At 56.9% G+C, this 25475-nt stretch overlaps 1 protein-coding gene across 3 annotated transcripts in view; it reads left to right on the top strand.

The window, feature by feature from the left end:
- PPP2R2C (protein phosphatase 2 regulatory subunit Bgamma) overlaps nucleotides 1-20704 on the top strand; it is a 134278-nt gene extending 113574 nt beyond the window's left edge. For all 3 annotated transcript variants that reach the window (XM_072802507.1, XM_072802517.1, XM_072802498.1), the window contains exons 7-9: nucleotides 4906-5075; nucleotides 9703-9794; nucleotides 17912-20704. In XM_072802507.1, coding sequence (XP_072658608.1) covers nucleotides 4906-5075; nucleotides 9703-9794; nucleotides 17912-18203 — 554 coding nt within the window. In that variant the 3' untranslated portion in view covers nucleotides 18204-20704. The remainder of the gene's footprint in view (nucleotides 1-4905; nucleotides 5076-9702; nucleotides 9795-17911) is intronic.
- Nucleotides 20705-25475: the final 4771 nt, after the last annotated feature.

The raw sequence follows: 25475 nt of genomic DNA, 5'->3' as shown, positions 1-25475 counted from the left end.
ATCACAAATCTGGGGTAGGAAGACCAGACCCAGCCACCTCTGCCAGGAAGGCTCCAGATATCTGGAGGCAGAGCCAGGGCAAAGGTCTCCAACAGAGGGAACACCCAGTGCAAAGGCAGGAGTAAAGCAGGCAGAGATGGGAAGTGAGGGCAGAGAGGTGTGTGGTTAGAGAGAGGTCTCCAGGCAGAGGTCTTACAGACCATGCCAGCTCTTTGGGTTTACTCTGAAAGGACAGGAGCCACAGGGACCCTTCCCTGATGCGCAAGTCGGGGGGACACGGTGGAGGAGGGGAGGCAGTCAGGTCCTGCATCCGCCCCCTGCAAAGTCCAGCCTGCTGGCCCTCCAGGCCACCGGAATGGAGAGGGTGGGGTGACGTCAGGCTCTGTGCCCAGAGCAGGCTCCTGCCCTTACAGAGCTGAGTGGAGAGGTAGGCAAATGCCAAGTAAACAGGAGCATCGAGCGGGGGACGTTTCTGAGGATGTCTCCTGCTGCAGTTGGCTCTCGATTGCGATTACTATGGTCCAAAGAGGCTTCTTGGCACACCTCAAAGGATGAAAGAGAGCAAGTGAGCCTGGGAAGGAAGGGGGCAGAAGGCGGGGCTGAGTCCCCCCCCCCCCCCCTCCGCAAGCAGGTGGGAGGAGCCTGGGAAGAGGTGGGGGCAGAAGGCAGGGCTGAGGGCCCCTAGGACATGCGAGGAGCCTGGGAAGGGGGGGCAGGAGGCGGGGCTGAGGGCCCAGCAGGTGGGAGTAGCCTGGGAAGAGGCGGGGCTGGGGGGGAGTCCAGCGGGTGGGAGGGGCCTGGCTGCAGCACTGGGGAAGGAGCAGGCTGATGGATGCTGGCTGAGAGGTGGCGACAGATCATGCAGGGCCAGGGCCACAGTGAGGATCGGGTTTCATTTTGTCCATTGAGGTCCATCAAACGGTGCTGAGCAGGGGACAATTGACAGCTCTTCATCAGCTAACATTCATTATACCCACCACCTTGTAACGACTCCCTGTTCCTCCCCACTTGGAACCCCCTCTACCTTCCTAGTGGCCAGGGGTTGCAGGGGTCAGGGGCCGGGAGGCTGTCATGCAGGTGGCCTCTCCCCCAGCAGTGGCTGCAATGAGGTGTCCGTCAGGGGAGGGGGGTGCCCTGTGACCCATAATCCACTCTTCCTCCTGTGCCCAGCAAGGCTAGCCTGGGCTCCTGGAGCCTGATGGGGGGCCAGCCTGGACTTGTGCTCATCATTCAGGGCGGAGGAGGGGCTCGATGCCAGGGCAGCATGAGCAACAACCCGGCAGGACCCCATCTGCTCCTTCAGGCCCGCATCTTCCTGTGTCCCCCCAGAGCCCCTCCTCTGTGCATCTGTCTGTTTCTCTCCAAGGCCTCACTGGCCTGCACAGTTGAGGCTGAACGTGTGGCTCAAGTCAGTGCAGGTCTAGCTCTAAGTCTGATCCCTCCTTCATCCTGTCCCCATCTGATCAACTCTCCTGGTTCCGTTTCACCCTCTCCTACCCACCCATGACCAGAGACAGGAGTGGGATGGAGCAGGTGCCACCCAGAGGGACACAGAGCAAGAGCTGCAGGCACTCAGAAGCCACTTCTAGCAGATACAGGCTTCAGTGGGTGAGTGAAGCCTAGAAACTTCAGTGGGATCATATTAGGTTGGGGAAGAAATGTCAAGAAGAGGTGGCATTGACAGGCAGCACTGAAGGTTCTTTCCACCCTGTGAGTAGGGCTGGGCTCTGAGTAAGGCTCCAGCCTGGGCAAGGATGCTCAGATGACCAAGGACAGAGGAAGGAGCCCTGCCTGAACAGCTCACAGTCCCATGACTGTGACCACATATCCCTGCGGATGCCATCCAGGAGAGTACCCCAGGCTCAGGCTGTGCAGGCAGCAAGGCTGAGTATTTTCTTTGGAGAGAATCTGGATGAGATGCATGTAGAACAGGGCATTTGAATTAGGGTTCTGAAGGATGTATAGGAGTTGGCAAGAAAGACAAGGAGTAAAAATGGGAAAGGAAATTTCAGGGAGAGAAAATGAGAAAAAATTACTCTAAAAATAGCTACACGTTTTTACTGACCCGCCCTTCATTGAGCTGGGTGCTTCCGGTGATTCCCTCTGGAGATCCCATCGTGCTTGCTGTCCAGGTGAGGCACATTGTGCTCAGGCTAAGGGGCTTGCCAGAGGGCACACAGAGCTTGCTCTGCTCTGATGCTGGGTATGGCAGCACAGGGTGTTGGAAGAGGCATTCATTTAAGGGGACCCTGAGAATGAATTGTTCAGTGTATTGCCCTGGGGGCCTTGCTTGGCCTCGCCTTCTTCGAGGCCCTTGGGGCCCTGTTGAGAGGCAGTTGGAGGGTGGCTGGAGAAGCAGCCGGTGAAGGCCTGGTTAGGAAGGAGCTTGTCGTCCTACCTGTAGGAACCCGAATCTTGATCCTGTAGGCAGTGGAAGCCATAGAGAGCTTTAAGCCACAGAGGAACGCTCGCTCAACTGCGGACGAGGCTGGAGAGGAAGGCCCGCACCCAACCTCTGGCTTCACCTTCCCATTCCTGGGGTGCACAGGTGCTTCAGAGCTCGGCTCCCTAGGACCCCTTCACCTCATTTTGGGGAGTGTGAAGGGCTTCTCACCCTTCCCCACTGTATGCCAGCAGCGATGCCATGGACACCCAGACAAGAGGAGGTGGTTTTCAGGGAACCAACCGGGGCCACAGAGCCTTAATTAGCAAAATCATTAAAAGGAAATAGGACATTTCTGGGGATTCGGAACCCTACAACCTGAACGTAATCGGGGAGAATGGGGCGGGGGATTGAGCCTGTCACAATGACAGGGGCTCTGGGATGCATTTCTTTAAACTCTTGGCAGCAATAATTACTGTGAACTGTCCTTCGTGATTCCATCAATTAGAGGGGAGACTCCCTTATCTGTTATTGACGCCCTGGGGGACGTGCGGCTTGCCTGTGGTAGCAGGGAGGGGGGAACGGGAATTGACATGGAAGAGGACATTCTGCAACCCTTTGACAAAAAAAAAAAAAAATACTGGTATCAGAAATTTCACAGGAATTTTTGAAAAATAAAAAGGACTTTTAGATATAATTTTTTCACACCTGTCAGTATCTCTTCCCATTAACTGTGTGCAGCACCAGTCCTTTTGTGCTCAAAAAGCCATCAGAAATGCCCGCATACAGCCAGAGCTCGGGTTACAGAGGGCCGTTTGGTGTTTCTGTTCTCAGCTATTGATTAGAGCATCCTCTCAGCCTTTGACCTTTGCGGTGTCTTGCTCCTTGAAGCTGGCAGGAGACAAGCCCATGGCTCCGTGGTGTTCAGTGCGGACGCTTCTCTGTGATTTTGATCCCAAGCCACCACCTACCCTGCAAGGCATGCCAGATGCTCTGCACGGTGCAGGGGTGAAGTGAGCAGGACCAGCCCTGGGGGTTTCGATGGAGGCTGGCCAGAGACCTCCAGGGCAGGCCTGGGGTGCAGAGTTGGGGTGTTAAGAGACCACGTTTTGTCTTTGTAACTCATCTTTTGTTCTGACCCCTAGTGGCAGGAACTGGCATCTACCTGCGACAGAAGAGAGATCTGGTGTCCCAAATAGGGGGGAATACAGGGCTGGGACAGACCTACCTGGGAAGTAGGATGAGGGACTTTGGGATGGGGGGGCGGTGCCGGCCGGCAGGGCATGTTTGTGAGCCTCTAAGGACATGTGATCAGCTCTCTTGCTTCTTGCTTCCCTGTTTCAGGTCTAGGGGCTCAGGGGCCAGCAGGTGGAGCAGCTACTCAGCTGGTTTCCATGGGGACAGCTAGGCAGGTTGTCAGATGTTTAAGACCTTCCAGACTGGCTGGGGAATAGCTGCCAGCCCACCACTCCATCCTCTTCCATGTTCCCCGGGCCCCCCTGTGCCCCAGCTCCTACGAGTTAGTGCTTGGTTAGCTAAGGTGAGGCTTGGGTCATGTTTGGTCCCCACCTGCTCCAGCACCAGGACCACTGTAGGATCTGATTAGCCAATGAGGCTGTTGGTGCTCAGACTGGTGGGACATCCAGCCACAGACTGAGCCCAGAAGAGCCTGTCCTGCTGTGTGGGGTCCTCTGCGTGTCAGGAAAGCCCGGTGCTTGGGGGCAGCAGAGAGGGGGCGCTGCCTGGGGAGGTGCTCACCGTGCACTCCGCCCCAGAGTGGGATCATCCGACTGGGGCAGCAAGCTGTCACCATTGGGAGCCTAAGCAATTCCCTGTGTGGGGCACCTGGTCCAAGGTAATAGGAGATGGGAGATGGAGCTCTGTCTGTGGCAGCGAGATTTGATTTTGCCACAATCCTTGCGGCAACCAAACAGCGTGCCCGCCAGCAGGGCTCAGGCGCAAGCGCCCAGTGCTGCATGGGCAGAGCCCTAGGGCCACCAGCAGTGCCCAGGCTAGCCCAGGACACTGCCCAACACAGGCGAGAATGTCAGGACCCCTCGCTGTCCTGGTGTTCAGCATCACCAGCAGGCGGCTGTCGAGTGCAGCACAGCGAGTGCCACTCTGGGTCCAAATCCCCACTCCGCAACTTTCTTCTAGCTCAGTGCCTCGGCCATGGATTTCAGCCATCTGTGCCTTAGTTTTCCCGGCTATGAAAAGGGAATGATGGTGGTACTGACCAGATGTTTTTATTAGGTGGTTAGATGAGTTATGAACAGGAAGGGCTCTGCACAGAATCAGGCTGAGAATAAATGCTCAATAAACATTGTCCCGAAAGCTGTTCTTTCCCTCCTCAGACAGCCCTTTGGGCCCACTGCCTCGGAGAGTGGGTGTTCAGTTACAGGTTTGAGGAATGAATGAGTGACCCTACAGCGAGAGCCCAGGATGGAAAACAGAGCGGTCTGTTATTCTGGCCCGTGGGGGCGAGCAGCCCTGTGATGGCCATGGATTCTCTGTCCTCACAGTGTTTGAAGAGCCTGAGGACCCCAGTAACCGCTCCTTCTTCTCGGAAATCATCTCCTCTGTGTCGGACGTGAAGTTCAGCCACAGCGGCCGGTACATGCTCACCCGGGATTACCTCACGGTCAAAGTCTGGGACCTGAACATGGAGGCGAGGCCCATAGAGACCTACCAGGTAGGTGCCACAGCCCAGAAAAATCGGAGCCCCTCTGCAGAGTAGGAGACCCTCCCACCCCGGGCCTCCGTGCCCTGTGCCCAGAACTCCCCCAGACAGGGTGTCCCCAGCCACAGAAGTGGCCTTCATACACCTGTATTGTAGGCGAAGATGCTAAGGCTCAGGTAATCAGGGAGCCCGTCCCCAGCCCCAGCAGAAGCACCTGCTCTGTCCTGCCTCACTGGGTCGGTGGGTGCTGTCCACTTGTTTGCTGGCCTCTGCGGTCCGGGGCCCAGATGAACAAGGTTGAGCATCAGGCTCAGCCCAGTTTGAGGGTTCAGATGATTAAGGGTACAGATGTTGTGCCTCCTCGGAGCAGCGTCTGCAGCCCTAGGTTAAAATGGGAGAAACAGTGCCCTCCCCCAGGGGACACCTGCTGAGCGCAGGCAGTGGGGACAGGGTGGCATGCTCTGTTTCTACATCCTCAACCACAGGCCTTGGAAGCCAGGCACGTAGGCTGAAGCCAGGGACACCTTCCAGGAAAGTTATAATTTATCAGTTTTCTGTTATGATCTACCCAGTTATATTAGGGGGTAGAAAACGAAATTCATGTGATGTTAAAGTGAAACCCACTGGAAGCTCCCCCGGTCAGACCCTCACAGTGTCACCAAATATTAGGTGCCCACAAGGTGTCACACACTTAACAGTCGTCACTTCAATTCCTTACCGCTCCTGCAAAATGGGTGCCATCAGCTCCACTTGGCTGGAAGGGAACTTGGGTGCTAAGAGGCCAGGACAAGTGGGAGCTGCCTTGCAGCTGGCCGGTGGTGGACGCAGAGCCCAGGGGGGCCTCCAGCCCATTCCCTGTCCTCCCTCCCTGTCAGGGCCTGGGGTAGGGATGCAGGAGTGACAACCTTCCATGGCCCTGTCATCAGTAAAGACCCACAGACCCCAAAACTAGGTGTGATGTTTAACATGGGCATTTTGCAGAGAGAGGGTCTGTAGCCTCCAGAGATCCTCAAAGTATGTGGGGACCCAATAACGTGGAAGGGGACTGTTTTGGAGACAAGGCCAAGAGCTGGGTGCTTGGCTTCTGGCCTCCTGGCCTGTTGACCCTATCATAAAATAGTTACATGAAACCAAGATGGTAACTAACATTTTTGGCTATTATGCTCTAGGACTGGGCTCAGCAGGGGTGCGGTTGGTTGATGCACAGTGATGAACACACAGGGACTTTTCTCCTTTCACAAGAAGCCACAAGAACAGAGAATGGCTCTGGGACCTCCATGGTATCCCAGCAGCTCCTTCTGTGATCAAGTCCACCCTGCCGTCATGTGTGACACCTCATGGTGGCAGAACGGCTGCCACACCTCCAGGAACTCCATGCCTACATTCCAAGGAGGAAATAGGAAATGTGAAAGGCTGTGTTAGTTGGGTCTGTTGGATGTTTTCTTGGGAGTACACAAGCTTTCCCAGAGCACTCCTCAGAAGACTTCTTACAAGTCGTTGGCCAGAATGGGTCTGTGACCAGGCTGGGGAATGAGTTTTATGGCCTCTGTGTTTGAGGAAGGTAGGGGAGAGGGGGTGGGGAAGGGCGTCAGTGAGCCAGCCCTCAGCCTATGCCGCCTCGAGCTGAGTCCTTGGCAGAGTTTTCTACTTTAAAGCCTCACATTTGCCCTGGGAAGTGGGGCCAGTGTTCTGTTGATCGCATTTTATTTGGAGAAAATGGAATGAAACGGTACATCTGTGGGAGTAGAGCTAGCAAACGCACACCTGAGGTGGCTGCTCACGGCTTTCCCCAGAGCCCACGCTCTTCCTTGGCCTGCCACCCGAGGGCAGGAGGCACTCACCGCTCTGGAGAGGGAGAGCCAGGACAGTGCATGGAGGTGCTTGGACGAGTGTAGCAGTGAGGCTGCTGTGCCCCCACAGGGAGCGGAGCACACACGATAGTGCTGATCTGGAGGGGTGAACACGAGCCCCTGAGAGTCACCATTCACCCTCATCTATCTGGGTGGTTACACATGTTTGGCAGGTGTGTTCTGTGCCTGGCGAGAGCCTGGGCTCAGGGAGAGGTAGGGGCCACAGCCTCACCCCCTTGACAGGGACCCAGTGAGCCTCAGCCAGGTGCCGCTGCAGGAGCGGGGGACTCCCTGGGAGGGGGCGGCTCCCCGAGGGGGGCACCTGTCTGAAGGAGATAGCAGCACCCTCCCGCATCTGTTTCCCCTTTCCCCGCTCTGCATCCTCCATCACCCCTGGTGCTCTCTCATGTGTGTCCATCAGCCTTCCTCTCAGGCTCCCCCAGGGCTGCCTTGGCCTCTGTCACTTGGCTCCTCGGGGACTCACAAGCCATCAGGGGTCCCCTCTGTGTGGCCTCATCTGTGCCATGGTCCCATCCGAGGCAGCCTGGGCTCCAGTGTGCAGCTGGCAATGCTCCTCCTCCCGAGGTCTGTGCAGCCTTATTCCTGGCCCTGCCGGCTCCCATGGAGGAAGCTCCCCACCCCACATGCTCACCAGGGGAGGGGGGCTCACCATGGGAGGAGGGCAGGAGTCCCTGACACAGTGGCTCCATCCCAGGTGTCCCTGAGCCCTGCCCTATGCTTCCCTCCCTCCAGGTGCTGTTGATGCACAAAACCCCCACCCCCCACCATCCCACCTCCTCCCTTGGGTCCTGCAGCACAGACCCTGGGCTCTCCCCTTTCTGCTTCCCGGCCTCCTCAGCCCATTGCAAGTCTCACCCTTCTCCTTCTGGCCTCTGGCTGGGGATGAAGGCCCATCATCCTCCCATTGCATGCCCTCCCCCAGACCCAGAGCCTTGTGGCACCTGGGGAGCCATAAACCGGGTCTCTAACCCCATTTGTTCATTCTAAAAAAATGCATAGAGCCCCTGTGTTGTACCAGACCCTGTGCACCCCATTGAGAAACTGTGAGGAACAAGATAGATCCTGCCTCGAGGGGCCTCCGTTCCAATGGGAGAGATGAACAGAAACTGAGCAAATAGACAAAATAATCCCAAACTGCAGAATGTGTGACAAATAAAGCAAACCAGGGGCTGGGGCAAAGAAAGTAGGGCTGCTGGAGTCTGAGGGAGGTGAGGGCATCCACCATCTGGGGAAGAAGGTGCTCCCAGAGGCGGGAACAGTAAGTGCAAAGGCCCTGAGGCAGGCACACATGGTTAGTGCGGTGGTCAAGCCATGGTGGGGAGCCAGCTGGAGCAGAGTGAGCAGAGAGGAGAGAAGACTCTGAGGTCAGAGAAGCAATTGGGGACAGAGCCTGGGGTGGGTTGTGAGCACTGGAGGGTCTCGAGCAGCAGTGTGCCATGATCCACAGTGGTTTCTTGAGGGTCTTCCCGGCTGCCTATGGAGACAGACGAGTTGGGGGCATAGCACGGGGAGAACGGTCGGGAGGTGTTTGCCGAGAGATGGTGCTGGGAGCAGGTGGCAGCAGGACGCGGTGAGAAGCAGTTGGGCCCCGGATCACTTTGGATTCTGGACCAGCCGCTTGTGGGGTGTGACCAGCCAGAGGTGGGGGGAGGGATGCTGTTGCTTGTGACCTTAGTACCGGGGAGCACGGAGGCTGGTGGAGGGCCCGGGGGCTCGTCAGTGGGGGCTCGTGGGCAGCCTGGAGGGGCCTCTCGCCCATCCCTGTGGCCTCCTCCCTCCGTGAGGAGGTCCCTGTGTAAGATGGGGGCGAACCTTCGGAGCAGGAGGGGTCCACACAGAAACTTGGGGCAGGAGCCACAGACGCCCCTCCAGGGAGAGCCGCAGGGGATGAGACAGCACATCCTGGGACCCATCGAGGCTGCCGGTGGGCACCCATCTTTTTAAAGATGAATTAAGAGGTTCCCGACCCCCTTTCTAGATGGGAAACCCAAGGCTCACAGAACACAGAAGTTAAGGGACCCTCTGGGTCACACAGTAAGGGGTCGAGACAGGCATGTGGGCTTTGGGGACCTGGGTGCCCTCCACTCCCCCACCCTGAAGGCAGGGCCACACCCCCGGCTGACAGCTGGTGCTCATGAGGCCCTCGGGTGGGGGAGAGCTTGTGGGATGAGGCTGCTGCCAGGTGGCCATGGTCCACAGGGGCATCGCCATCTCTCCCAGGGTGTCAGGTGACTCTGGAAGAGGGTCCTGACTGTGTGACTTTGGGCCAGTTACTTACCCTCTCTGAGTGGCAGTGCCTCATCCACAAAACAGGACGAGTGACATCTACTGAGATCATGTTAAGGAGCCTGTGTGAGCTCCCCTTCCCCTTCATCCACGATTTGGGCTCACGTGACTGTCACTGTCCTCAGGGGGCATGACCCTACACCAGGCAGTCTCTGGTTGATCCCATGACGGCCCATGAGGTATGTGCTCTAAGCACTCTAAGGAAGAAGAAACCAAGGCCCAGAAAGGTGAAGTTACTAGTCCAGGATCACACAGCAGTAGGAGGGGAGAGGCCAGGATTTGGTCCCGATGTGCTGTTCCCTTTGTCATCCCGACTGTCCTCTCTCTGGCCACAGCTCAGGGATTGGCCATGACAGGCTGTGGGCCCATCTCAATGAGCAGGGCTGGATTGGGAGGGCATCCAGACCCCGGAGGGCACAGCCTCTCACTACTTAGGGAGACGTGCCCCCTGCATCAGCTCACCCTGCCCCTTCTCTCACTAGGTCCATGATTACCTTCGGAGCAAGCTCTGTTCCCTATATGAGAATGACTGCATTTTCGACAAGTTTGAATGTGCCTGGAACGGAAGCGACAGGTAACCCCCCCGTCCAATCCTAGGACAGTGATCCCCTAGCTGGAGAGGGCCTCGGCCGCTGACCTAGCATCTGCTGCTAATGAGCCTTGGTGAATGAAGGTGTTGGGGTTGCAGGGGGAGGTTGCTGAGCACCTCTTCTTGCAGCACCCACGAGAACTCAGGACACATCCTCAACCACACTGCCTCCACTTTGAGCCCCGGGTTTGGTTTCCTGAGCGGTAGTGGAAGCATTCAGTCCATTCTGGGTCCCTAGCACACGGCTGCTTCCCTGGGCTGTCAGGAGGAGGGGTGTTTCCAGCGTCTGGGCACCCATGGGGCAGAGAGCTTCGGCCATTGTGTGCACCCTACCCCCACCCTGGATTGTGGCTGCACCTGCCTCTTTCTTGCAGCTCCACTATATCAGTCCCGCTGGAGCAGGAGGGCATATCTTAGCTCCCACGCCTCTGGGGCTGGCAGGGTTCCCCACGTCTGGCCACCTCTCACAGCCCCACCCACCCACCCGGGAAATGGCCTGATGTGAGCTCCTGACTCCCCATGGATGGTTCATTCAGCCCAGGGCAGGTGCGGACAGGAAGGCCTACGCTGAGACCATAGGGTTGGGGTGGGGAGGAGGTCCAGAAACCACAGGGATGGGGCTGGGAGGGAGCCACCTGCATACAGGCTGGCCCCATGTGGGGCTAGGCCACCGTGGCCAGGGGTGGGGATGCCCTATAGCTGCTGCTGACATCCTGGGGCTCACCTAGCCCCCTGGGGTCTCTGAGCAAGGCAGTGCTCTCCATCAGGGACCAGTATGCTGGTCACAGGGGGTCTGTTGAGTAACACTCAGAAAACCAGGGTAGAGGCCCTGGCTGGAGACCAGGCTGACTCAGAAGGTCACAGGGGACACATGGCACTCCAGGTGCCCGCACCCTGGCTGACCCCAGACACCCTCGCACCCCCACCCAGGACAGGGCTTCTCACATACCCCGGAGCTGCAGACGCTGACACATAGGGGTTCCCTGGTGAGCACTGGCAGTGGGTCTTGGGATAGGGGTTCACTAGAATTTCAGGTGAGGGACTGTTGCTGGCCAGAGGGGATTCCAACACTACTGTGTGTGAGTGTGTGCGTGTGTGCATGTGTTGGGGAGTCTCCTCTGGCTGCGGCCGCTGCACGCCCTTCTTCCACATTACCACCAGGGGGCACTCGTGAACAGGCAATGCCTGGCTCCCAACAGACAGGAGCCGCCAAGCTTGTCCTGGCTGCAGCCCAGCCTGGAGCTCAGCTGTCCTGCCTCTCACACACCACTTCCTGCCATGCACTTTACATGACAGCCACCCCCACCCCTGGGGGTCCTGCTACTCACCTCAGGGGATGTAGCTCTGCGACGAGCTCCACTCCCCGCGCCCTGAAATCCTGGCCACACTGCACCTAGCTCACTCCTGCTGGCACCTGAGATTACTGACCCAACTGAAGGCCGCCTCCTCCAGGAAGGGCCCTCTCCACCTTGTTGGCCCCCCTAGCCCCTTGTGTCTTAGCATCTATCATGTTTTCTCCTTGTCTCTGTTTGCCTGCCCTGTTGGCTGACGTGCCCATGAGGGTGCGACTGTGGCCCAGCCCATCCTGAGCAGTTCATGCGGGGCCCTAGGAGTGTCTAGCCGGTGGCTATTCATATTCAGAAGGCACAGGGGTGTGTCACCCCCTTCTACTTCATCCTGAACGCTCCTCTGAGCCTGTTGTGCCCTGTGGAGGAGAGTCCCTGTCTTCTAGGAGCTCAGGGGTTAAGGAGAGAAGCAAGTACTGCCCCCTGGGAACCCCACTCTTGCAGAGCAAAGCAACTCTCTGAACCCCACAGGCTCACCACGAGTGGTGCTTCTGATATCAGTGGGGAGCCTTAGTGGTCTGCTGGCTGTCTGATGTCCCTCACGGTGGCATCGTACCAAACGCCAGCAAGACCAAGACAGGCAGCGTGGTGCAGAGGGAAGGGTCAGACACCCTGGGTTTCTGGTCTACCCTCCACCACTCTCCAGTCCTGCACTTGAACGAGCTGCCGGGTCTCCTGAGTCTGCTCACCTGGTGCACAGTTCTAATAAACGCACAGCTGAGACCCTGCATGTGAGGCTCCTGGCAAGGTTGTGGGTCTGTGTGGGCAGTGGAAGTTCTGGTTATTTTGCACATACCTGTTACCCACGTCAAAGAACCCTGCTGAGCCTCCAAGTCCCATTTCAAGTGCCACCTCTTCTAGGAAGCTTTCCTTGACCTGTTCTGCTTGGGACAAAGGGATTTGCGTCAACCAGGCGTCTTCCAATTGCAGAGGTCAGACAAGCCTAAGCTTGCTCTGAGCAGGTGCAGACAAGGCTACCCCAGGGCTCTGATGTGTCCTGGGCCATCGCTTTCCCTGTCTATTCCTATCTCTGTGCCTCCCTGCTTCTCTTTACACACTAGCCTCAACCTGTGCTGAGGCTCCAGTCGCTGCTGGGGATGATGGTCCCAAGTAGTTCCCCTGGCCTTGATATCACAGCCTGCCGCTGTCCCCGGGTCAATGGGAATTTCTCCCGGAGGGTCAGGGTTGGATTGCCTTTGGGTTACATGCTCACTTTTGGAGTCTGTCAGCATGCACGTGATTTTTGCATGCCACGCTTGGCCAGCAGGGGGCGTGTAGAGCCCCCACCTGCTGGCATAGGAACCAGAGCCTTCCCACCCAGGAAAGAGCAACCACTGAGGTCCCCGGTGAAGAAGATGAAGCTAGCAGAGGTGAAGCAACCTGCCTAGACACCATAGAGGCCAGGGGCTTGCCCTTTACTTTGTTAAAGGAACCTTCTGTCCTGGTGTGGGTCGCAGGGTACTGGGACCTGGAGTTCTGAGATGAGAGAGACCATTCTTGCAGGTGGGGAAGGGGCTCCGTCCCCCCCAACCCCGCCCATGTCAGCTGGATCCTGCATCTCAACGGAGGAGGATTAACAATTGTGTGGGTTGCCAGGACTTTAGTGACCTCACCCCACCTTCCCCTTGGTGGACCAGAAGGGGGAGAGCTGCATGAAAGCTGTCACTGGCTAAGTGAGCAAAGGGGGGATGCCTTCCTCTCTTCTCTGCCCTCCTGGCCTGGAGGGAGGGTGTGGCCCCTGACAGGAACCTTCCCTGAGAATTGGTTCTCATCCCTGTTCCTTCTACTCCTCTATTTTACGCATCCCCTCTCAGAGCTAGCCAGCGGGGCTTCAGGCCAGGAAGATGATTCAAATCAAGAAATACCTGTCGGCATGTAGTATAACGAAGGGCAGAATTTCCCAGGGCCACCATACTGCCCCGTTTTACTGAAAATTCCATTCTCATCGGGAGCTAGGGTCCCTTGTTACCCCCATTTTATCAATGGAAAAACCTCCAGGGAGAGATGGGAAGCGGAAGCATGGTAGAGGCAGAGCTAGAATTTGGACCCAGGTGGGCTGGCCTGAGCACCTGCCTGCAATACCTGGGTGTGGGGGCGTGCCTTTGCCTTTTAGGCCCAAGAAAAGCAAACAAGTGGGGAGAGACCCCATATTTTACAGTGAGGCCAGTTACCATGCCCAGACTGCAGGCGCCTGGGGCAGCCCGGCAGGTTCCTGACCCCAGTCGGAGTTCCACAGCAGCCACTCTGGGCACAGAGAGGGGAGACCTTGACCCCATAGGGATCTCAGGTGTCCCCATCCAGCCTGGGTATCGGAAACCACAGCCGTGCCCTGGCCCCAGGCTGCTGAGTCCACCCCGGGGCAGGGCTGGCATGGGTTCTAGGAGTTCCTCAGGTAGGTCTGTGGCCAACAGGTGATGCCTTTCCTCTGCAGGCTCTGGCAGTGACCACCTAATAGGGTGGAAGCCAGATGAGGGAGTAGGTGCTGCAGCTGCTCGCCCTGGGGGAGGGGGAGAGTCCACCTTCTCTTGCTAACATCTCAGTACTGCCCCGTGAGTCCCAGAGCTGGACACAGCGAGTGATGAGGAAGGAGCGAAAGCAGGAATCACCTTCTGATAAAGACTGGGGCCGTGGGCATCTGGGCTTATCAGCACTTACTCACTGTACATTTGTTGTGGGATCCTGGCAGGTGGGGCCTTCCCTGTGACCCAGCCTGGCCCAGCACCTGACAACAGTGGACACCCACTGTGGGACTGATGGGGAGCATCGGCAGGGCCACAGGCAGGTCCCCCCCCCCGCCCCCACTTATTGTCTGCTGAGCCAGACAGGCCTGATGGGTTGCTGACCTGGGTCGGGAGGTCAGAGTTTATCCCAGCTGGTGACCCCCGAGGTCCAAGCATCCCTCTCTACAAGGCACATGGCAGAGTCTAGGCAGGTATCAGCTGGGATCTGCAGATTCCAGCCTTGGCATCCCCGAGAGCACAGGGCACCTGGGACACAGCGGAGATGGGATCCAGTGCCTCCGTGGGAGGACCATGTGGCTTATAGGGCACAGACTAGAGCAAAGCTCAGCAGGAAGCCTGGGCAGGAGGGGAATGGGTGGAGGCCTATCAGGGGAGGGAGCTGGGGATGGCCTCCTGGAAGAGGTGCCTTCAAGTCTCAAGAAACCAGTAGGAATTTGCCCATAGGGGGTGGAAGGGCATTGGGGCAGAGGGAGCATCACGGCAGAAGCCTCAGGAAAAGAACAACTGCTGTGGCCATAGCTTGGAGGTGAGGGCAGAGGTTAAGTCTCAGGGTTCATAGGTGCTCTAGGGCCTCCCTGGGGTGGGTGCCATGAGAGTCCAGCATGGGTGTCATGGGCTTGGGGGCTGGGCTGGAGATCAGAGGCAGGGTGACCAGTGAGCAGGCTGTTGCAGCTGTCCCTCGGGGCCAGGGACAAGGGTGATGTGGGCGGTGAAGGTAGAGGGGAAGGTTTAGAGTCAGACCACCCCAGGTACCGGGTCACATACACCCTTGTGGGTGGCCATAGGGCCCGGGGGTCCCCGTCCACTGGCTGCCACAGGGACCTGGGTGGAGCCTTAAAAAAAACATTCCCCCCTCGCCCTCCACCCCCACCCGGTTCCGGGAAGCAAGAGATGTGATGCAGAAGCTCCCGAGAGAGGTCATGACCTCCTGGGCTGCACGAGGATCTGACGATGAACAGGCCACCAAGTGTCTGCTTATTATATCAAGAGGAGCTAGTGAGCCCTGTTTCCTGCAGCCCCCAGCCCCTCGGCCGTGGGACTGTGGCACTGGGCTGCAGGGTGGCCCCTTTTGCCGTTCCCCAGCCTTGGTGGCAATGCTAACGTCACCTGGTCCCCGGCCCTAGCTCTGTCCTCCAGCATGGGCCATGTAAAGCCCCAGTTATGAGCACTCCACAGGCTGGGTGTCCCCAACTGGCATCCCTAGGTCTCCTGGGGGCCTGATGTTGGGGACCTGTCTTTCCCCCGGAAAACAGCTCTGGGTCTCTGAGTTTGCCGACCCCTCTCCTTCCTGTGGCCTGGTCTGTTCTAAACTGCAGGCTAAAGCCGGTGCAGAGAAGCCCCCACCCCCACCCCCTGCTCCATCCCAGGTCAGATGCAGAGGGGTGGATGGGCGAGGTCCTTGTGAGGGCCTGTGACCCTTCTGCTGCATTCCCTCATTCCAGCAGATCCTCAAGAGCACCTGGGGGGCACGTACCTCTGAACTCGCAGGTGTGGCTGTGAATAGTGAGTAAGAGAAGCTCCTGGGCACTTCCTTCCCTGCAGTTTACAGAGCATTCGCTGCTTTCTCCTCGAGCACCAGGCCAGGGGTTCGACTTGGTCTGCCTCTGTGTCTGCGGCTAAGGTTCTGCATTCTTTCCCTCCCTCTCCCCAATGAGGCCAAGCTGGGCCTTGGGGCTCAAACAAGACACTCCTGCCCCAAGAACCCCCACCCAGCAGTGGAGACAAGGTCCCCGCAGACACTGGCCCACGCTGATTAGCTTAGCGCCATGAGGGTCCCCCGCCTGCCCCTCTTGCTCCCCTAGCCTGTGCCCTGAGGCCGACCATGCAGGCCCTGCCTTAATAGGCCTGGTGACCTCTGGCTTCTGGCCAGCTTTAAGCAGTGGGGACAGTGGAGGGAGGTCTGAAGGTGGGAGAGAGAGACAGGTGATCTGTCCCACCTCCCTCCCTGTCCTCTCAGCCGACTGTGTCCCTTTGGGTGCTTCTCCCATCAGCCAGCCAGCCTCTCCACACAGATCCGGCTCTAGCTCTGGCTCCGTCAGCTCTCCTCCCCTCCCCACTCAGGCCTGGGGGGTTGGCAACAAAATCTCCAAAAGTTCCAGCCTCAGGGCACGGCAGTTTCCCTGTGGTTCCCTTAGAACTTTCCAGAACATTTGTGCATAACCTCTTTACGGAGTCCTCCAGTCACCCACTTGGCGTGTGACTTCTGCCCTCTGATCCTCGCCTGGGCCTGCCTGGACACCCCAGGAACATCGCAGAAGAAGCGCTTTATGGAGGAGGTTTCCTATCCTCACTCACAGATCTCTCAACATGAGGTCTGACAAAGCAGTTTGGGTGGCAGGGGGAGGGGACACCGATGCTACCTCCGCAGATCATGGGCCGCATTGGAAAGCCTCGCCTCATGGGTGGAGGCCAGCTCCGGGAACCACGCGTGCAGAGTGTGCAGGGGAGGCCCGATGCCACTCATGGGTGGAAAGCCAAAGCCTGTACTTCCCGCAAAGCAGCTGCCGTCCCAGACCTGCCAGGCCCCGGGAACACAAGGCCCTTCCTAGGAAGGATCAGAACTCTGAGGGGCCGCCTTCTCAGTGAGAAAGGAGGCAGAAGGAGGCAAACCCCCTGCCCTCCGCTGGGGAGGTCTCTCCCCTCGGGCAGGTCCAGGAGCCAGGCAGCAGCAGGCCTCCCCACCATACACCCTGCCCCACCATCTAGAAGGGACTGACATTGAGAGATGGTCCACAGGTGAGGTGACGGGGACTCCTGTGTGTCTGGTGCAGGCCCCAGGAGGCTGGTTTCCCCAGTTCTCGTAGAGATGCTGCAGGTGGGGCCTGGGGTACTCACTCTCTCCATGTCTATCAACTCACATTCTCCCACAGAAGGGAACTTGGTACCAGGAGCCGTGTCCCTCTCAGCCTGTGACTCAGCATCACCCAGGGCCCCCAAGCCCCTCCATGCATCTGAACTCCCACAGCCCAGGTGCCTGGTCTGTCCAGGTGGATCTCGCCTCCAGCATCTCCTGCCCCTCTGCCCAGCATTGTTCCCCTGACTTGGGCAAGCTTAAAGACACACCATACGTGCATAGCCCTTGTGAACCAGGGGTCTGCAGGGCTCTGTGTCACCTCTAAGGGACACATTCAGCTTCCAGAGGGAAGAAAGGAACTCCAGTCTGTAGGCACCCTCCTGAAGAACAATGAAGGGGGCCCCATTTTGTGGAATCCTCTCCCTCCCTCCTCAGTTATTTTGCACCCCCCCCCCCACACACACACACACTCCCTCCCTGCCTGTCCTGGGGCCTCTCTCCTGGGCCAAACCCTCAAACCCCTTCTCTAGGCCTAGGCCCTGATGGCTGTCCCAGCTCTTACCAAGCAGACTAACATGGTCTCTTTCCCATGCCACAGGAACCCATTCTCCTTAGAGGAGGTGGGGGGAAGAGAAATGGAGTGCAAAGACAAGTGTCAAATTCTCTTTAGCAGGACAGGGAAGTCCGTGAACACTTGGACTTCACTGGTGTGCAAAGAGTATGTAGTCCCTCAGCTCCCTAGAATAGCAGGGTCCCTGCCATGAAGGGCCTGGTGTGAGGTCAATTCAGGACCAGCCCTGGGTCAGCCTTGGAGTCTACAGTTGGGCCTCAGCTTCTGTGTTTATTTACCCTTGGCTTTCCTTCTGCTGGTGCTTAGTCTCTCTGGAAGGTTAGGCATCTCCTGGAGGAAAAGGAGAGTACAGGTGGGTTTTCTCAGTGATGTCTTGGGCAGAGCATTAAGGGGTCTTAGCTGCTGGCCACAGAGGCCAAGTGCAGATGGCAGCTGAGCCATGAGGGAGGACAGAAGCCTGAGACGAAGGAGGGGACCCCGAGAGGAAGGTGGGGACTGGGACCCATCTCTTCTCCTCCACCCTGGGGAGTGGGGTGGGGGGTAGCCTTCCCAGGAGGGAGCATGGCCCTGCAGCCCGGGGCATATCACCTGCAGCGTGGCACATTTCCACCCGCGTCCTCCCCACCTGACGTCTCTCCTCCTCCCACCAGCGTCATTATGACCGGGGCCTACAACAACTTCTTCCGCATGTTTGACCGGAACACGAAGCGCGACGTGACCCTGGAGGCGTCGAGGGAGAGCAGCAAGCCCCGGGCCGTGCTCAAGCCACGGCGTGTGTGCGTGGGGGGCAAGCGCAGGCGGGACGACATCAGCGTGGACAGCCTGGACTTCACCAAGAAGATTCTGCACACAGCCTGGCACCCGGCCGAGAACATCATCGCCATCGCGGCCACCAACAACCTGTACATCTTCCAGGACAAAGTGAACTCCGAGATGCACTAGGTGGGCGCGGGGCCCTGTCCCCGATGCCACCCGCATGGGGCACAGCCAGGGCGACGCAGGAGCAGCCCTGTCCCCTCCCGGCTCTCCCCACCGGCCAGGCCGCCTCTGCTGGCCACTCTCTGTTGGAAAACAGGAGTAAGGAGGGTTCACAGCCACAAACGGTGAAATGGACGTGATTGTCGCCTTGGGGTCCAGGCCTCTGTTCCTGGATATAACCTTGTGCTGCCCGTTCCACTGTTAGGACGTGGATGTCTCCGGGTTCACGGCTTCCCTTCTTCCAGCAGCAACTTTTAGGAGGAAGCGGGCGCCCTAGGAGCCTCCCGGGCCCCCAGATCAGGGCTCTGGGACAGATGATGGACTTGAACAAGCCAGCTAGGGATTCTTTTGATTATCAGTGGAGCAGTTTCCATTGTCTCAGAGCTGAGGGTTTTCCCTTTGCTTTTTGGATCGTGAATTCATGCTGAGAATCGGCAGGTGCAAGCTCCTCTTTTTAAAGTCTTTCGATACCCCGGGTCTGGCGTTCCCTGAGAGGAGAGGGGGCGGTGAAATCCGCCCGTGTGTGTGTGCCTCTTATTCTCACCCTTTATTCCAGCCTTTGCTGAGTGTGGGCCGGGGGCCAGGCACAGTGCTCGACCCGTTGGGCACATGGATTCGGTGCCCGCTCTGCGGGGCTCTCCTGTCATGCTTCCCGGTCACTGGGCACGTCATGAGAGCTTATGCCGGCTCAGTCTGTGACCCTTTAAGGTGGGTATCCATTCACTTACTCCATACACACCAGCCCCTCGCTGAGTGCCAGGCGCTGTGCCAGGTGCCTGGGATGAAAGGTGAATTGTTATCATCCCCACTACATGCATGAGGCAACGGGCTCCAAAAGAATGAACAGTTTGTCCAAAGCACGGACCGGCCAAGTGGTGGAGTCAGGGATCCTGAGCCGGTCTTCACTTGCACTGGGCGCTTTCTAGTCCACCACGTTGGCAGCTCATGTTAAAGCAACGTTCTTGCCTGGAAGGTTCTGGAAACACCTCTTCGTCTTGTGAAGCAGAACAGAGCAGATGGGCAATGATGAGAGTCTGGGGTGACCCAAGCCGAGGCACAGAGAATGGAGAAGACCCCGGTGGTGCCAAGCTCTGTGTGCTGACTTCAGACCCCCCCTCTGGAGTGCCAGGCTGCACCCACATCTGTACCCCAGCCCCAGCCCTTTGTTCAGGTACTGAGCCGCCTCCAAGAGGAAATTGCATGTTATGACCATTTCAAGATACATTTCCTTTAATGACCCGGCCTCGGAGGACTCTTTCCTGATGGCCACACTGAATGCCGCGTCTCCACAACACCTGCTCCTGCTGCGTGGACCTGGAGACCGGTTCCACCCACCCCACCCACTCCGCCTCTCGGCGTGGAATTACAGGGAACCACTGGCTGTGCGTCGTGATTCAGAGAACAGTGCGTGCAGAGGCCGAAGCCAACTTTTTTTTTTTTACAAGATGTAACCCAACCCAGGAAACAGACCCACCCGAGATTTTTCTCAGTGGATAATGGTGTACTTTTGTGTGTGTCAAAGCACAAAACGCATGTGCATTCACTTCTGGCCATATGATATTTACACAAGGAAATGGGTCCATTGTTTTGTTCTGATTTTTTTTTTAATCAACAAGAATGAAGAATGTTTGTTTATATATCACTGTAAAATCCAGGTGACCTGGACAGTATTATATGTACATATCTATTCTAATTAAAATTAACGATCACAGGATTGCATTCCTTTTTTCCCCCTTTGTAAAGAGGTTCAAGAATGTGGTGCATTGTATAGAAATCTCGTTGAAGCCAAAATCCAGCTCTGAGGGCCTTACACAACTACGCGGATATTTGGCACAATCCATTTCCCTTCGTGATTCGGACGCTAAGAGGAGACTTGCATTTGCAGCTGGAGGTTACTGTCAGGTCGTGGGTTTCGCATCTACCGTCTGCAGATTACGACTCTTACACTGCATTCAGAGGGAGGTCCTAATACAGCTCCTGCTTCTTCACTCTGGTTTTAAACTTTGGATACCAAACCGAAAAGGAAAAGAAAGAAAGAAAAAGATCTTGGAGGAAAAGCATGTCTTCAGATCCCTGGAAAATCATGATGTCCAAAGCAAGTTGTGAATAATGATACATGTTGGGGGGGAGGGGCAAGACTAGACACGGCAGACGGGCCAGTAAAATTGTCACAAACTCTGCTTCTTACTCTGTTTAAAATTTCTGCTCTTGAATGTATGAGCGTTCACATAGTCATTGTGAAGTTGTTGGGTCGTTTCGTTTTTATTCTCCTACTCTGAGGACTGAGCTCTGGGTGGCGTTGGATATGTGGTGGTAGGTAGACAGACTCGATCATTTTGAACTCCATAACTCATGGGTGCATTCTGGTTTTTCTTCGGTATCGCAGATTATCCAACTGTTGAATAAAATTATAAATATGTTAATACCAGCTTTTTCCAATAAAATAACAAATGTTACATCGAAAATGAGACTCAGGACGCCGTTTGTTTCTAACGAGGCTAAACCCAGGGCAGTGGGTGCCGTCAAGAGGCTGTGTGGCCGACAGGGAGGGCTGGTTTGCCTCAAGACTCTGCTTCCTCTGTCCACAAAATTTTTTAACTTTCTGAACTCTGATTTCAGCACTGGGGAAATGAAGCTAACCTTGTAATTTGGGGGTGTTAGGGGATAGATGACAGTGAATTGGATCGGATGGTGCCTGCAAAGCACAATGTCTGGCACACAAGCTCTCAATAAACAATCGTTGTTTTTGCCCTTTTTTTTGTTTTATTTTGAAGCAGGTCAACAGGGGCAACTGGGTGGCTGAGTGGTGGATCGTCTGCCTTTGGCTCAGGTCGTGATCCCGGGGTCCTGGGATCGAGACCCACATCAGGCTCAGTGCAGGGAACCTGCTTCTTCCTCTGCCTATGTCTCTGCCTCTCTCTCTGTGTCTCTCATGAATAAATAAATAAAACCCTTTAAAAAAAAAAATGAAGCAGGTGAACATAGTCCACCATGATTTTCAGTATTCTCACACTGTCATGATCTTTTTCACTCTCACATCAACTTGAAAATATGTATAGATGAGGACATTGGGGCCCAGAGAGGTTAAGTAATTAGCTCAAGATCACACAGCTAGCACGTGTTGGAGTGGGTTTAGAGCCTGGCCTGGATAACTCCTAGAGTGCCCCCCACCCAGCAGCACCACCACACAAGTGCCTCGGTGTCCCAGGGAATGGGAGCCTGGGAGGAGAGAGACCGCACAGCATCTGGTTGGTTCTAGAAAGCAGTGTGGCCCAGCCTCGCATGTGGCTAATAAAGTGTGGAGCCGGGCCTAAGCCCTGCTGACCCTGCCATCTCGGGTCCTGTGGAAGCAGACTGTGATTCAGTGATGAGTGGCATAGACATGGTCATCAAGGGCGTGGGAGGTGCCATGTCCCATAGAGCAGAGTCATCCGTGGGTAGAGCTCTGTGCTGGCACTGTCTCAACAGGCAGGACAGCAGGCCCACGATGCCCCCAGGTTAGTGTGAGGAGCAGGGGGCACAGGGAGGGACCCAGATCGAGCCTCTCGGTGAGGGGCTGCCGCAAGCAGCTAATGGGGCAGCAGGATCGGCCACCTGGCTACCCAGTGGAAGGCTCTCACTCCACACTCATGCCCTGCCCTGAACCTGCAAACTGTTTCCCACCAATGGTCCTGAAAGCACAGCTACGGGGAAGCTGGGCACAGTGACCCCCCCTCCCCCAGGAGAGGTTGTTGAGGCCCAGGGAGAGAAACGCAGAAGCGCCCTCTGGCCCATCTTTGAGCATCTACAGGATCCCTGTTCCTCAGAGGCTGCAGAGAAAGTGCAGACAATGCTTCCTCTGGGAAGGCTGCTGTCAGGCCAGCCTGTCTGTGCCCATGGCAGCCACAAAGGCACGCCCTGTTCTTCCTTTCTCTCCCCTCCCTGTGTCCCCCAGAAGCTGTGGCTCTGACTGGGGTCCTGACATCCTGGTCCCCAGAGAGGACCCGACACTCCTGCCTCTTGAGGGGTCCTTGACTGGAATCAGCTGCATCTCTCATGCAAGGGGGACTCGCAGCCAATCCTGGGGGTCTTGTTCAAATGTAGAGTCTGTAGGATGCAGCCAGAGATTCCTGCATAACAAGCCGTGGGTGATGCTGAGGCCACTGGCGCCCAGGACTGTACTCTGAGTGCCAAGGACAGGAGCCGGGACACTGTTGTCTTCTGCACCCTTTCTCTCCAGCGGACTTTGGGAAAGCCACCTAACTTCTAGTCTTACTTTTTCCATCTGTACAATAGTAAATATCTGTTAGTATTTAGTAAATACAGAAATATTAGCAGAAATGTGAACTATGGCACCTACCTAGTGGGATTGTTGAAAGAATCAAAGGAGAAAGTGCCTCCACGGTACTGGGCCCAGAGCCGGGCACGTATCAACATTAATGTTGATTAGCAGCTCGTATTAAAGGGAGCGGAAAGGTTACTGTGGGAGAATCCCAAGCACGGAGAAGCCAGCGGGAGATGGGGAAGGAAGGAATTCCTTCTAGTGTCATGGGGGAAAGCCGATCTCGCTCTGCCTCAGAGCCATCCGAGGCGGCTCCCCTCCCGTAATTCATCAGCGCGGCTCTGCTGGTTTCCCTGGAAGAAATGAGAGCCCGGGTCACCCTGGGCTGCCGTGAAGACAGGTCACGGGTGCAGCCTCCGCCTGTGTAGCTTTGTCCCCTCAGGAGCATCTCTGTGGGCTGAGCCCTTGCTTGCAGCAGCCCGGCTGCTTCTCCCTAAATCATGCGCGCGCCTCCCGGAGGCTGGGAGCCTGCCTGCACCGCCAGCCCCCGCTGTCTCCCGTGGAATATGAATAGCGCCCGATGGGCTGTTTGTCTTGTTGCCTTTGCAATCTGCTTTCTGCGCAATGTCAGCGATGTGCATCTTTGCAGGCAAAGAAGCCATTATTACTTGTGTGTGTGTGTGTGTGTGTGTGTGTGACATTTTCTGGGAGTCGACAGGGTTCCTGAAGACCCAAGGACAGCTCTCGCCTGTGTCTGGAGCTGTATGGTCCGCGTCCCCTTTGCCATCTGTCTGTATCCCTCCCATAGACCCGTTCACACTCAGCAGAATCTGGGGCGGGAGCTCAGGTGCTGCCCATGTCAAACTGTTAAGGCACACGCGACCCCCCTGAGGCCCTGTCCATCCGCTAAAGTGCAGTCTGATTTGCAGGGCTGGGGCCTGGGACACTGCATTTCCAGCAAGTTCCAGATGACCTCAGACTTTATCATACGTCAGAAGCACCTGCAGGTATGAGTAAAGCTGCAGATTCCTGGGTCCCACCCCCAGATTTCTCCTGGAGGCCTCGGGTGGGGCCTGCTAATCTGCCTCTCTAAGAAGGTCTCAGCTGATACTAATGCTGCCGATGCAGGGACTGCACCTTGAGTTCCAGTGTTCTCTCCGGACCGGGGCTGGAGCTCTTGGAACTCTGCGATGTTTCCTAGAGTCCTCCACCCTCGCTGCTTGCCCAGGTCCAGTTGTGCAGGGCCCCTCCAGTCTGTGTTAGTGTCGCTGGCAATGATCCACAATGGGCCAACGACACCCTCGCGCTCTCTATGCTCTGTCTTGAACGGGTCGCCTTGACTTGCCTCACACTCTGCAAGCTTGCTGACCTCCTTTTCCCAGGGACGGATGCTCCTGGTGCTTTGACCCGAGTAGACCACGGATCCTCTGGCTTTGGTCTCTGTATTTGTGTCACTGTGTGGCTGCCCCTGGCCTCCCAGCCCTGGAGGCTCTGGGCAAGCGTCACCACTGGCCTGCACCCTGGCCCACTGCCCCTGGGCACCCTCCTCTTTTCCTGGGTCCTCTAAGGGCACCAGGCAGCTGCCCGGGGCCTGGCATGCAAGGCTGTACCCAAGGGAAGCAGCAACCATGGAGCTAATTAAACCAACATGGACACAGGGTCCCAGAACTCAGGGGCCGTCCTCTCCCACCCCCTCCAGCCAGAGCTTCGAAGAGCTGGGATGAATTAGTTTGACCCTCTCGATTGATGCAGTTAATGAGGTGGTTGTGTAATGCTTTGTTTAGCAGGACTGGCTTCTGGCCCTGGCCCAGGGCTCAGCTGGACTCTGGCAGGCTTCCGGCCCCCTCCCTGTACCCAGTGCCCTCTAGATGCCAGCTGCCCCAAATGGGGGACGATCCCTCAGCCCTTTCCCTGGAGCCCCATCTCTGTTTTACAAGCTGGGCCTTCATGCCCAGAGAACCGTGTGTTTACAGTCTGAGCAGAAATGAGCAGGCCTTGCCCAGCAAGTCAGTGACTGCCTGAGGGCCTGGTAACCATACCTCTGTGACTAAGAGCCTTTGGCCTCAGAGACATGATACTCTGTCTTCCTTGCTACATTTCCCACTGCTGTTCCTCTTGTATGGCAGCCCTTGCCTCAACAGTTCCAGGTAACCTTCCCTGAGCCCAGCACACTGGAGGGGCAAAGGTGTGGAGTCAGCTCGGCCTGGTATGAATCACAGCACTACTGCTCTCTCGCTGGGTTACCTGGGCAAGTGACTGAACCTCTCTGAGCCACATTGTCCCATCTGAAAAGTAAGGAGCGCAGTTCCTACCACCGCCTCGGGACAGTCTGGGGAGTGAGAAGATGTGGTGAAGTCCCGACGGTGAGTGGCATTTAGGGCTCGTACTGCTCTCTCCACCCTGACCCCAGCACCTCAAGGGGCAGGGCTTCACATGGCTCAGCTTGGACGAGAAATGAGTGGGTGGGATTCCAGGCTGGCTTAGGTCCCTCCTAGCTCTAATCTGAGCAGGAATGGTGGGGCGGCCAAAAGACCACCCCGGATGGGGGTGCTGAGACCTAAGCCTGGTGGAGCTTTCCCCACCGCCCATCTCCCCTCTCTCTGCCTTGGTGGTCTCGCCTACAAGAGGCAGCTTGACTGTGAAACTCACGTTCTCTGATTCTAAAGGAGGTACTTAACTCAGTGTGCATACCTGGGGCTGGGGGGCTTGTGGGGGCGCCGGGGCCGTTGGGGCTTGTCAGCCCTGCATCTTGGTGAGGGCTTGACCCCTCAGTCAGGGCTGCCTTCAGCGCCCCCCAAGGGTTCCCAAGCCCTACATTTCCAAAACGGGTTATTTCCTCATCTCTGTGCAGCTTCCTGGGGAGCCTGTAGTCACTGCAGCGAAAGCTTCCAGAACCCGTAGGTGGTCCCTCCCCAGTGCGCTTGTAATCACTTCCCGGATTCCAAAGGCTCATTATGTGAAATCCAAGCTGGAAG

Source organism: Canis lupus, chromosome 2, assembly GCF_048164855.1.
Source record: "Canis lupus baileyi chromosome 2, mCanLup2.hap1, whole genome shotgun sequence".
NCBI classification, from domain to species: Eukaryota; Metazoa; Chordata; class Mammalia; order Carnivora; family Canidae; genus Canis; species Canis lupus.
This window is presented reverse-complemented; position numbering and strand designations above follow the sequence as displayed.